This window comes from Actinia tenebrosa, unplaced genomic scaffold (assembly GCF_029948245.1).
Source record: "Actinia tenebrosa isolate PJP-AT-01 unplaced genomic scaffold, QUT_ActTen_1.0 PGA_scaffold11__36_contigs__length_13525064, whole genome shotgun sequence".
NCBI classification, from domain to species: domain Eukaryota; kingdom Metazoa; phylum Cnidaria; class Anthozoa; order Actiniaria; family Actiniidae; genus Actinia; species Actinia tenebrosa.
Genome location: NW_028292571.1, coordinates 11492766 through 11505286, shown reverse-complemented (window position 1 = coordinate 11505286; position 12521 = coordinate 11492766). Strand labels below are relative to the sequence as shown.

At 36.9% G+C, this 12521-nt stretch overlaps 1 protein-coding gene across 1 annotated transcript; it reads left to right on the top strand.

The window, feature by feature from the left end:
* On the top strand, nt 1–12521 carry LOC148912564 (uncharacterized). The gene is made up of 6 exons (XM_089027209.1): nt 1–101; nt 2397–2468; nt 5068–7310; nt 7686–7690; nt 7989–8571; nt 12428–12521. Exons 3-6 carry the CDS (start codon nt 5068–5070, stop codon nt 12519–12521), a joined length of 2925 nt encoding a protein of 974 aa, XP_088883335.1. The 5' UTR covers nt 1–101; nt 2397–2468.

Sequence of the window (12521 nt, the reverse complement as noted above, 5' to 3'; positions counted from 1 at the left end):
GAGGAGGGAGGGCGTTGAAACGGGCATGGGCACTACTCTGCCTGTCAACAATGGCGGACCGTTTGTGGAGGAAGTTCGGCTGACAAGAAGATCTTTCAAAGGTAAATTTAGGCTTGTTTATCTTTGTTTTTAGCCAATAAAACCATTTTTTCGGTGTTAGAGAACACCCAAAACATGATAAGAGTTTTCATTACGAAGAATTCGCTAGTTTTTGTACTCAAAGAACCATTTTTCATGGTGTTTACGCTAGATTTTATATAGCAAATGCGGGCGCAGGGCATTTTTGGTTTTATTACAATGTTTTCCAAAACCTAGTTTATATTTTTTTGAAATGTTTATATAGTGTTCTACTTATGTGAAAAAAATCAGACTGAGCAAATGTGAGCAAGATTGGTTTTTTGACATCTCAAATGTAGACTAGCGAAGCGATAGCGAAGTTGACATACGTTGAACAAAAATGGAACGAAATGATCGGAAATTGTGACATTTCTCCAGACAAATATACACACACTGTTCTTCAGCACATTCTTTTTCACTTTTGGACCGTTAAAGGTAAATCATCTAACAATCCTCAGGTCAATTTTGATCTTGTCTACATCATATAGAAGGTGTCATACTAATAAATTCCCTAGCGCTTCGCTAGTCTACATTTGAGATGTCACTAAAAACTAAAAACGGATGCGAGGGAGACTAACCAAAGTACAACTTCATTTCTTTTGCCCGTTTTCGATATATTCCGGTTGAATGATCGAACACGAAATAATCTGACTATATCGAGGCTAGCTCCGGGGATCGATTCAAAACAATAATGCCATTCTATTATTGCCCCCTCAAAATATTTGGTGCTTGACCACTCAACCAAATTAAATTGACGAAGTTGACCATTGCGACATCGTATGCCAAGCATTATACTGTGCTTTTGTCGAGAGAAAAAAGGCGCAAGCTTCTCAATTTGCACAAGATAATTTACTTCCAGGTAAGAATCCTCTATCTATTTCCGCCTTGATGTTGTGGAGTATCGTTTTTGAACGAGTCAACTTCGAGCCACGAGTCAACAACGAGTCACATGAATAATTTCATGAGTTTTATAGAAACTTGTCAGGGTCAACATTTGTATTTCATTTTGAAAAGGAATACAAAACTAATCAAAATGCTTTTAAGCTAACGTTTAATTATTTTATTAAACCGTAGGTAACCGAGTTGTTCGGTTGAGCGAGCCAAGTTCGAGCCCGAGTCAAATACGAGTCACGAGTCAACCACGAGTCATATACAATTTTACCCAAATTTATTAATTCTTTTCAAAAAAAAAATTGTATTTAAAAAAATTTTTCATATGATTTTTTTGATAGAGTGCTTACACTATATCCATGAAATAAAATCTAAATAGTTACTATCTAAGAGTTTTTATTTAGTGACTATCACTCAATTGGAACAGCTTTAGTAACAATAAATTCCATTATCACACAGGAAACAAGCGTTTGGCGAAAATGTTTATTGAACGAACAACAAATAAATCAACCCGAGAGGTTCTAGTTCAATAAGCACCCCCTGAAAGGGTGAGGAGGGTGGGAAATTGCGTTGAGCCGTCTAAACACTAGTCTCCCTCGCATCCGTTTTTAGTGTCGGTCGTCACGCAACGCTCCCTCCCCTCTGAGCATGGAGACGGAACGGACGAGCGAGAGACTGTGGAAGAGTCTATCTGATGTTCGATCGATTTTCTGTTCATAAAGACAAAATTTAATATCTCTAAGCTGCGAAATGTTCCAGAGAAATTCTTCCTTCCTAATAAAGTAAGTGCAAATTGATAATGATTTTTAAAAAAATCATATGAAATTCAATTTTTCTTTTGAAAATAGGTACTAAATTTAGGGAAAATTTTATATGACTCGTGGTTGACTCGTGACTCGCACTTGACTTGGGCTCGAACTTGGCTCGCTCAACCGAACACCTCCAGGCAACCCAAGCGTATACATTGTACTGATTTACTATACAATATATGGGACTACATAAATCTTCATTTTCATTCATTGAATTTTAATAAAATCCACTGAAACTTCTACAGCAGGTTTTGGTTGTTCTTGGCTTCACTCTACTGAGCGAATTTCGTTCAATGTCTAAGAACAACCAAACACGCTGTAGAAGTTTCAGTGGATTTTATTAAAATTCACACGGACATAGGAATAAGCCCTACGTTGCCTTAAACTCGGGGTACTTGGGTCAGCGGTTTTTCGAATCAATCCTTAATTCAGACAAAAATTCATGTTCGTTCGTAAATATGGTTAGAACGATACTCAAAACACATGTGACTCGTTGTTGACTCATGGCTCGAAGTTGACTCGGGCTCGAAGTTGACTCGTTCAAAAACAATACTCGTTGTTGTGTGTTTTCACTTCTAGATAACCGAAGAAAACTAACCAAGGCATCTAGTTAGAGGTGCTTAAAGTTAAATTGAACATCTTGGAGTGAAGGTAAGGTGTGATTGTGGTCTCGCCGGATTTAGTCCTTGATACAAGCATTGAAAGCCAACCATGTAATTTGTATAACTTTGAACATTTTGAGAGTGATTTCACAGCTCAGGCTCCCCTGCCAAAGGCCAGATTAAGATTTTTGTGAAGGAAAAACGTAGAAAAACCCTTGAACACAGAAGAGAAAACGAAAAAAAAAAAGAAACGTACTCAAAATAATTAAATATACTACAACTAGACAAAAAAAAGGAACAAAGTTCATTAAAGAATTGAATGCATCTATTAAATAATTATTAAATAAAGTAAATTAATTGGATTTAACAGTGGCATATCTACCGAGTAGCTATTCATCCACTTATAATTAAATTCAGTGAATTTAGAATTCATTTTTGCGGAAGGTGGAAATCTGAAGAATCGGGGAAAAAACTCTCGAAGCACAGGAGAAAATTAACACACAACTCTCTACTCAAAATGGAAACCCGAGGATGTACGGGAATAATAATAAATAGATAATAATAATAGTAATAGATTATATTTAGTATTCTGGTGTTCTTCATCTTTACTCATTGTTTTATACACTATATACTTATTTCAATAAAAATAGTCACCAAAAACCTAGAAAGCTGTGATCGCTGAGAATCATGGGGAAATGTTTTATATCCAACAAGTGAAGCTTTTTACACAGCAGTTGAGGATGCTCAGAGGAGGTGATCTTGTTATTGGTAGAAAAGCTCAAGTCCATCAACAGTTATCAAGCAGTTAGAACATGTAAAATGTATCTACCCATAATCCTTGACGGTCTCAGTTTTGTAGCTTTTCAGGTGGCTAACTTTATAATGAAATAAGTGTATACACTATAATAGTGCTAGCAGGCATTGATCTTCATATTTGACTGAGCTTAGTCAAATAGTAATGATCTTACGTTAGTTCTAATAATATCTTGGTGGATTGTTAACCTGTCATAATTTGAAAAGGTCAACGTAATCACACACCGTAACAGCTCTTTTGTATAAAAGTTTACAGTCTAATCAGCCATGCATTCTCCATAGCTTGCACTGGAAGCCTTATGGTAACTGATAAATTATAACATCTTTCATTTTTGTATTTTTGATTATCGAATGCAGTTCATTTTGGGGAATCTGTGGAAAAAGTTTAAAATAACTTCACTATTTCAGAGTAATTTTATTAATCAAAGTATGATTTAAAAAAAACGCTTTGCCAATCTAAATACCTGTCATGCATCACGTCAGAGACAAAACATTGTAATAGATTATTAATATTTTGGACAAATGGATCTAAATTAAAATTATTTTTTTATACAAAAAGTAGAGAGTCTAATTTTTTTTTTGCATTGTACATTTATTTTCGACTTTTTTTTGTTTTTTTGTTTTTGTTTTTGTTTAGTTTTTGTTTTTGACGCCTCGGGGTCATACCGCGGGAGTTTTGGCAGAATATTCCAGAATTATTTTTAATGCAAAGTGAATGCATCATAATGAGCAGATCAGAAAGCAAAGGGTGACACTAGAGTACACTTTTTAGTAGTAAATAGTGCTAATTAAACAATAGAAAACAATAGGATTAGCATAATTTAGAAGTATTAAGTGGTATTTATGTTACACACTTATAGTGTTTGTACTCTATGAAACTTTTTCGAATACTTCACATTTTGTGTGTACCCAATTGTACAGGTGAACACATGTTACAACACCACTGTTATGTATAACAGTTTTAGAGGTGGACACATGGTACAACACCACTGTTGTGTGTAACAGTTAGAGGTGGACACATGGTACAACACCACAATTGTGTGTAACAGTTTTACAGGTGGACAAATGGTACAACACTACTGTTGTGTGTAACAGTTTTACAGGTGGACACATGTTACAACACCACTGTTGTGTGTAACAGTTTTACAGGTGGACAAATAGTACAACACCACTTTTGTGTGTAACAGTTGTACAGGTGGACAATTGGGTACTACACCACTGCTGTGTGTAACAGTTGTACAGGTGGACACATGGTACAACACCACTGTTGTGTGTAACAGTTATACAGGTGGACACATGGTACAACACCACTGTTGTGTGTAACAGTTGTACAGGTAGACACATGGTACAACACCACTGTTGTGTGTAACAGTTGTATAGGTGGACACACTATGACTATGACCTACAGGACAAGTAAAGTCTCTTATTTTCGAAATAGCAATGACTTAATAGTTCATTCTTTATAACGAGCTACAGGGCTTGTGTGGTCTTTCAGGTCAAAAGAAATTTGAACTGAAAGGGTTGGAAAAAGTTTTTCTAAACTATTTCTAATTAGACAAGTAGTGGTAAAGATGAAGCAAGTTAAATACCATCAATAAATAGTTTTCAGACTTAAAAATGTTCGACCATATAACCATTTTCGACATTGGTTAATTTTCGATGGTTTTTAATTTGTCCAAACGTAAGCGTGCAGCTGTTTGATGTTTTTAATGTATGTATACAGTTATAATATTTACGAACAAAATGCGATGGAGTGATTTTTAAAAGAAATTCGTATTGTCCTTGGTTGATTCGTACTTAATTATTTGTTGATTGGGATTGTATTGTTATTGCAGATGGCCGCAGCACAAGAGTATTCCACAGAAGAACTTAACTACTTCAGGGTTTGCAACGTCACCACTCGAATCATTGCTGACGGACTACGAGTAGTCTTCAAACAATTATGGGACACTCATTACCAGGCGACACACGGCCAGTGGCAAGATACGGCTACGAATGGCATTGATTTATACAGCATGGAATCTTCTAAAAGTCGTAAGAGAAATTCACGAGAAATTTTAATTTTGAGAAATGGCAATAGACTTGAATGGGACTGTACCAGTCTTTTTGTTGCCATTCTTTATTCAGATAGTATTGGCAAGGGTCTCGATCCCGTTGTTAAGAAATGCGTGGATGATTTACGTCAGTTCCGTAATAAAGTCTTTGCTCATGTGTCTGATGGAAAGTTAAAAGAAAGGGATTTTCAAACCTCTATCCAAACGGTAATAGATGATTTTATCGCCCTAAAACTAGACACTGCTGGCATAGAGGCAATCAAAAACCAGAAAACATTTCCTACAGAGGAACTACGTCTCACTCAGCAACAGTTAGAAAAGGAGAAAATACATAACGAGGAACCACGATCGTTTTGTGTTTTGCCACCCAAACCATCCCACGAAGTTATCGATCGTTCAAGCGAAATGAAAAAGATACTACAAGAGATGAAAAAGTTGAGAAGCACAAAAAGAAATGAAATAACTGTTGTTTATCTGTCTGGGAATCCTGGCTGTGGCAAAAGTGAAATAGCAAGGCAGATAGGTGAGAGGGTTTTCGATGATGTTCCTGATAACGCGACAGATCAAGTAAAGTTTGTGTTCGCCCTAAGCGCATCCAGTACAGACACATTAATACAATCATATATTGAATTTGCAATTACTTTAAACTGCGATGAGAAATCTACTACGAGTATTGGAACATCAAAAGATCTTTCTCCGGAAGACAAACTTATTCATCTTAAAACTCTTGTAGCTCCCAAACTGCGAAAGTATTCTTCATGGCTCTTGATTGTGGATAACGTCACAGACGTTAAATCAGTCTTCAGATTCTTACCACAAGCGGGAGAGAAGACGGAGGGCAATGGTCAGATACTTGTTACCACACAAGACAGTCGATCCATTGGTGCCAATAATTCGTGCACTTACCATTTATCCCTTAGTCGCGGTATGAAACCTGATGAAGCGGTAAAAACACTTTCTGAAATATCGGGCGTTGCTTCAAATGAAGAATGCATTTTACAAATTTCGAAGGCTCTAGATTTCCAGCCACTAGCACTAGCGTGTGCAGCAACTTACATGAAGCGTGTAAGTGATGTAACGTCAATGTCATGGGAAGAATATTTACAGAAGATTCAACAAGGCAAGCGAGAAGCGACTGAAGGGGAATATAAAACAATTAGCGTAACGTACTCGCAATCGATGACTGCAGCAGTCAAGTTGGCCTTAGAAAAAGAAATGGATGGAGACATGGTTATGATGCATGTTTTTCAGTTCTTGTCTGCGTTGGGCCCTGAGCGGATACCCTTGGAATATGTCGTACAATATGTAACACGGTGCATGACAGATCAAGACGAAGATCTCGTGGCCGCCACTGTCTTTTCATCTTCACTTATTCTTACTTTTTCCGAAAACCAGTCAAAAGAGATTGGTATTCATCAAGTTGTACATAGCTGTCTACAAGATATTGTTCTACACAAGAGCAAAAAAGAAGACTTTCATTTCTTGGTAAACGTAATTAATGCCTTTTCAGCACTCTTAAAAGCCTTTGATGGGAACAACGTCAATCACATTACGACAACAAAATTTGTAGCAGTGCATTTTATGCACCTCTCAAATCATTTAACCAATTTTACAACGGAATCTTTATCGCCAAAGAAACAGAAAACGAATATTGAACAAGAATACAACGAGTACGTCTGTTGCTTCAATGCCGCGGGAAACGTCTGCCAAACCCACGCTATGCACGAAGCTGCAAAAACATTTTTTGAAGCAGTACTAATGATAAAAGAATTATATCATGGTAATCATCCAACACTTGCTATTACATTGAAAAATCTTGCAATAAACCTCCGTGGCCTGGGCAAGCATGAAGAAGCGCAGAAATGTCTCGAGAGAGAATTGACTATTCAAGATATGGCGTATGATCAAAATCATCCAACACTTGCTACTACATTGAGTAATGTAGGATTGAACTTAAGTGATCTTAGCAAGTATGAAGAAGCGCAGAAATGTCTCGAGAGAGCATTGACTATTCAAGAGATAGCGTATGATAAAAATCTTTTAAAACTTGCTACTACATTACGTAATCTAGGATCGAACCTACGTTATCTGTGCAAGTATGAAGAAGCGCAGAAATGTTATTTGAGAGCATTGACTATTCAAGAGATGGCGTATGATCAAAATCATCGAACACTTGCTATTATATTGAATAATCTAGGATCGAACCTCCGTGATCTGGGCAAGTATGAAGAAGCGCAGAAATGTCTCGAGAGAGCATTGACTATTCAAGAGATGGCGTATGATCAAAATGATCCAACACTTGCTACTATATTGTGTAATCTAGGATCGAACCTCCATCATCTGGGCAAGTATGAAGAAGCGCAGAAATGTCTTTTGAGAGCATTGACTATATTCAAGAGATGGCGTATAATTAAAATCATCCAAAACTTGCACTACATTGAATAAACTAGGATCGAACCTCCGTGATCTGGGCAAGTATGAAGAAGCGCAGAAATGTCTCGAGAGAGAATTGACTATTCAAGATATGGCGTATGATCAAAATCATCCAACACTTGCTACTACATTGAATAATCTAGGATCGAACCTCCGTCATCTGGGCAAGTATGAAGAAGCGATGGAATGTTTCGAGAGAGCATTGACTATTCAAGAGATAACGTATGATAAAAATCATCCAACACTTGCTACTATATTGTGTAATCTAGGATCGAACCTCCATCATCTGTGCAAGTATGAAGAAGCGCAGAAATGTTATTTGAGAGCATTGACTATTGAAGAAATGGCGTATGATCAAAAGCATCCAACACTTGCTATTATATTGAATAATCTAGGATCGAACCTCCGTGATCTGGGCAAGCATGAAGAAGCGCAGAAATGTCTCGAGAGAGCATTGACTATTCAAGAGATGGCGTATAATCAAAATCACCCAACACTTGCTGGTATATTGAATAATCTGGGAACTAACCTCTTTGATCTGGGCAATTATGAAGAACCACAGAAATGTCTCGAGAGAGCATTGACTATTAAAGAGATGGCGTATGATAAAAATCATCCAACACTTGCTACTACATTGAATAATCTAGGATTGAACCTCCGTGATATGGGCAAGTATGAAGAAGCGCAAAAATGTCTCGAGAGAGCATTGACTATTGAAGAGATGGCGTATGATCAAAATCATCCAACACTTGCTACTATATTGTGTAATCTAGGATCGAACCTCCATCATCTGGGCAAGTATGAAGAAGCGCAGAAATGCCTCGAGAGAGCATTGACTATTCAAGAGATGGCGTATGATCAAAATCATCCAACACTTGCTACTATATTGTGTAATCTAGGATCGAACCTCCATCATCTGGGCAAGTATGAAGAAGCGCAGAAATGTCTTTTGAGAGCATTGACTATTAAAGAGATGGCGTATGATAAAAATCATCCAACACTTGCTACTACATTGAATAATCTAGGATTCAACCTCCGTGATATGGGCAAGTATGAAGAAGCGCAAAAATGTCTCGAGAGAGCATTGACTATTGAAGAGATGGCGTATGATCAAAATCATCCAACACTATCTACTACATCGAGTAATCTAGGATTGAACCTCCGTCATCTGGGCAATAATGAGGAAGCGCAGAAATGTCTCGAGAGAGCATTGACTATTCGAGAGATTCCGTATGATCAAAATCATCCAACACTTGCTACTACATTGAATAATCTAGGATCGAACCTCCGTCATCTGGGCAATAATGAGGAAGCGCAGAAATGTCTCGAGAGAGCATTGACTATTCGAGAGATTGCGTATGATCAAAATCATCCAACACTTGCTACTACATTGAATAATCTAGGATCGAACCTCCGTCATCTGGCCAAGTATGAAGAAGCACAGAATAGTCTCGAGAGAGCATTGACTATTCAAGAGATGGCTTATAATCAAAATCACCCAACACTTGCTACTATATTGTGTAATCTAGGATCGAACCTCCATCATCTGGGCAAGTATGAAGAAGCGATGGAATGTTTCGAGAGAGCATTTACTATTAAAGAGATTGCGTATGATTAAAATCATCTAACACTTGCTACTACATTGAATAATCTAGCCGGTGATGACTTTTATCAGCTTGAATAAGATAATATTTAAAGTACGTACAGGATTAGTGTGGTTCAAAAATATTTTCAGTTTATTGAAGCTAAGGTGTTCCAGAATCTTTACTCGTTCCACAACATTTAAGAGTATTTTAAAATGTAAGATGGCGTCAAATTGGATGGCGTCACAAAATCCTTTAATCTTTAATATGTTTAGTAAGAAACGTCGTAACGAGTTCCCATAAACGTTGAAATGTTTTGCACAACACTCTCCATCTGATCAAGTCAAATGAGAAAGACAGCGATCAACGATAAGAAATTACCATACAAGGAGATGCCGGTTATGACGTCATAGAAACGTCATAACCTCTTAAAAATAAATTGTTTTATAAGCTCTCACTTCTCAAATATTCTATGAACATTTCAGCTCATTTGGACGTCGAATGATAAAAGTAATAGGATTTCTTTATTTTTGTGACGCTTTCCCGTGCCGAGGTCATTTGTGCCCGGCGCGCGCAATGTGTTGCATCTCGATCACTGTATTTTTTTTCCACGCCTATAGTTGGATGGAAAATAAATGGGAGCCACTTTTTCTTGACATTTGCTTGAGAAAACTGTCTAAAATAGTCCAATATAAGCCCTCTTTCAGTACCTTGGCTTTGGATTCCCTTTCATTTCATTCACTTAGTAGTTTGTTGGGCTAAATATTGGCCCTTGCCTGCAGCCACCAAAGTTTTCAAAGGGTTTTTCCAAAATAATTATAGCTATTTTTTATGAAGATATAGAATTGTTAGAAACATAGAAAAATGACTTGACATATGACCGTTCAAGACTTGAGAGGTCATTAGTTCGTCATTTTTCTCCCTGTGAAAATCAATCATGGATGTGAATCAAACTGTTCCCAAAATGTTTTCGTCCCATTGGTCGATGTGTTGGATCGTTTTCTTTACTATACAGGAGGCACAAAAATAGAGTCATATATTTGTGTAAATCAGTTTTGACCAGATTCAATTGTTTCTGTCATGTCATGGCGGCCATCACGTGATGGTGCAAAGCCTCTATATCAATAAAGACAACTTCAACTAGTCTGAACCATTTAAAACCGGCCAACTGTTTGATCTTTGAATTGACATAAGGTCTTAATCAACCCGCCAAACATACAAGAGATTTGCATGGTTTTGAACTGAGTTGGGTTTTAGGAGGTATGCTCGAAGCAACCAAAGTCCTTTAAAATTATTTAGTGTGCTATTCAGCCTTTCAACCTCGTTTCCAGGGTCCACTCTCCTCTTCCTCGGAGAGTGCGTTTTGGGAACGAAGAAGCATGTTCCTGCGACTTGAAAACTCTATAGCAGCGACAGTACGTTTTCTTTTTTTGGTTTTGGTTTTGGTTTTGGTTTTGGTTTTGGTTTTGGTTTTGGTTTTGGTTTTGGTTTTGGTTTTGGTTTTGGTTTTGGTTTTGGTTTTGGTTTTGGTTTTGGTTTTGGTTTTGGTTTTGGCTTTGGTTTTGGTTTTGGTTTTGGTTTTGGTTTTGGTTTTGGTTTTGGTTTTGGTTTTGGTTTTGGTTTTGGTTTTGGTTTTGGTTTTGGTTTTGGTTCATCATATCTGCGTTTAGAGGTTGTGAACTCGAGGGAGCATGAGGCTCTATAACCCATAGCTGGTTAAAATGTAATAATAATAGTAATAATAATATACAGTGCATTTATATAGCGCATATCCAAATAAATGCTCTATGTGCTATAATATAACAATAATAATCACGAAATAACTAAAGATAACTAGAAATCAAGATAATTTTTAAACAGGTGAGTTTTAAGTTGAGACTTGAATTCAAGGACAGCTTGACAGGATCTTAAAGGTAGAGGTAGAGAGTTCCAGAGTTCAGGTGCAGCAAAAGAGAAGGATCGTCCACCATATGTTTTCAGATTGTGATTTGAATTTAAAGAAGGGAGTTTGAAGAATGTAGTGACTGATCGTAGTGCTAATGGATAGCAATTACTCTTTACTTGTACATCAATATGACGTGAAGTAGTCTATAAATAAACAAATTAAATCTAATTTTTCGCAAGTTTTAACTTGTTATTTCACGCATATGTACTGGCAGCACTATTGGCACGGCTAGCTTATTTATACACATGGTTCGCGCTACACCTTAAACTCCTTGAAAACTCCTTGAATTTCAACTTTTTTCGTTACTTGCATGGTTCTGAAATAGATCTAGTTACCCGAAAATGTTTTGATATGTTTGCATATCGCTCGGCCTATACTACAACTATTCGCAAAATATAGAATTAAGCAGGCGTTAATTCCCTTTCATGAGGCGTACTGGAAACGACTCGGGAAGTAGGCCATGTGCATGACACCCTAAAAAACCATGGCTTACTTCGGACCATAGTTAATGGAGCAGAATAAATTGGAAACTCCATAGAACAAAGCTATTGTTTTGCGTTTGATGTTGAACCGTACCATCACGTGATACTGACCGTGCACAATGGACCAAAGCAAGTATGGCTGAAAATACTCATTTCCTTATTATTTTCATGTATGAACATTTTGAAAGTGAAAACTTTCATTCGATGGCCAAAAACTATGCGGAAAAATATTTCCGCGCAAATACAGTTAAGTTACTAGATGATAAATAAGAAAGCATGAAAAAAGGCAATTTCCCGTTCTATTATAAATAAACTTTATATTAATCATATAGGATTAATTAAGAAATAATAACTAGTTAAATTGTGATGCATTTCCGCGGGTCCATTTGCTCATTAAAACCGCAAAAATTTAGTTAATCCAATCAACAGGGTCTTGGAATAACTCAATCGTACGGTAGTCTTTATTTTGCTGGCTCATTCGACAGGTTTTCAGTCGAACGCACATATATAGTGATAAGTTCTGTGATGTGATGTGATTCTACAGTAGTTGTGTAACAAATTATCATGACCAATATCTTTCTCAAACTCTATAATACTATTCATGAGCACAAACAAAGAAAATCAGTACTAGCATTAGTAAAGGAGGTTTGAAAATGTTATCTGAATTAGCTTAAAATTTTGGAACTTATGCTTTGAAGTTCTCCAAGAATTACTAATAGCTTGAGAAGCCATATCAAGCCCTTGAAAGAGTTCTTCATCCTCTATCCACTGAACACATCGAAACTGGCTTAA

Bases quoted from the DNA above. Each gene is read 5' to 3' on its own strand.
- LOC148912564 (XM_089027209.1), top strand. From the start codon at position 5,068: ATGGCCGCAGCACAAGAGTATTCCACAGAAGAACTTAACTACTTCAGG. The intron at 8,572-12,427 runs GTATGATCAAAA...TATGCTTTGAAG, and splicing joins TTGACTATTCAAGAGATGGC to TTCTCCAAGAATTACTAATA.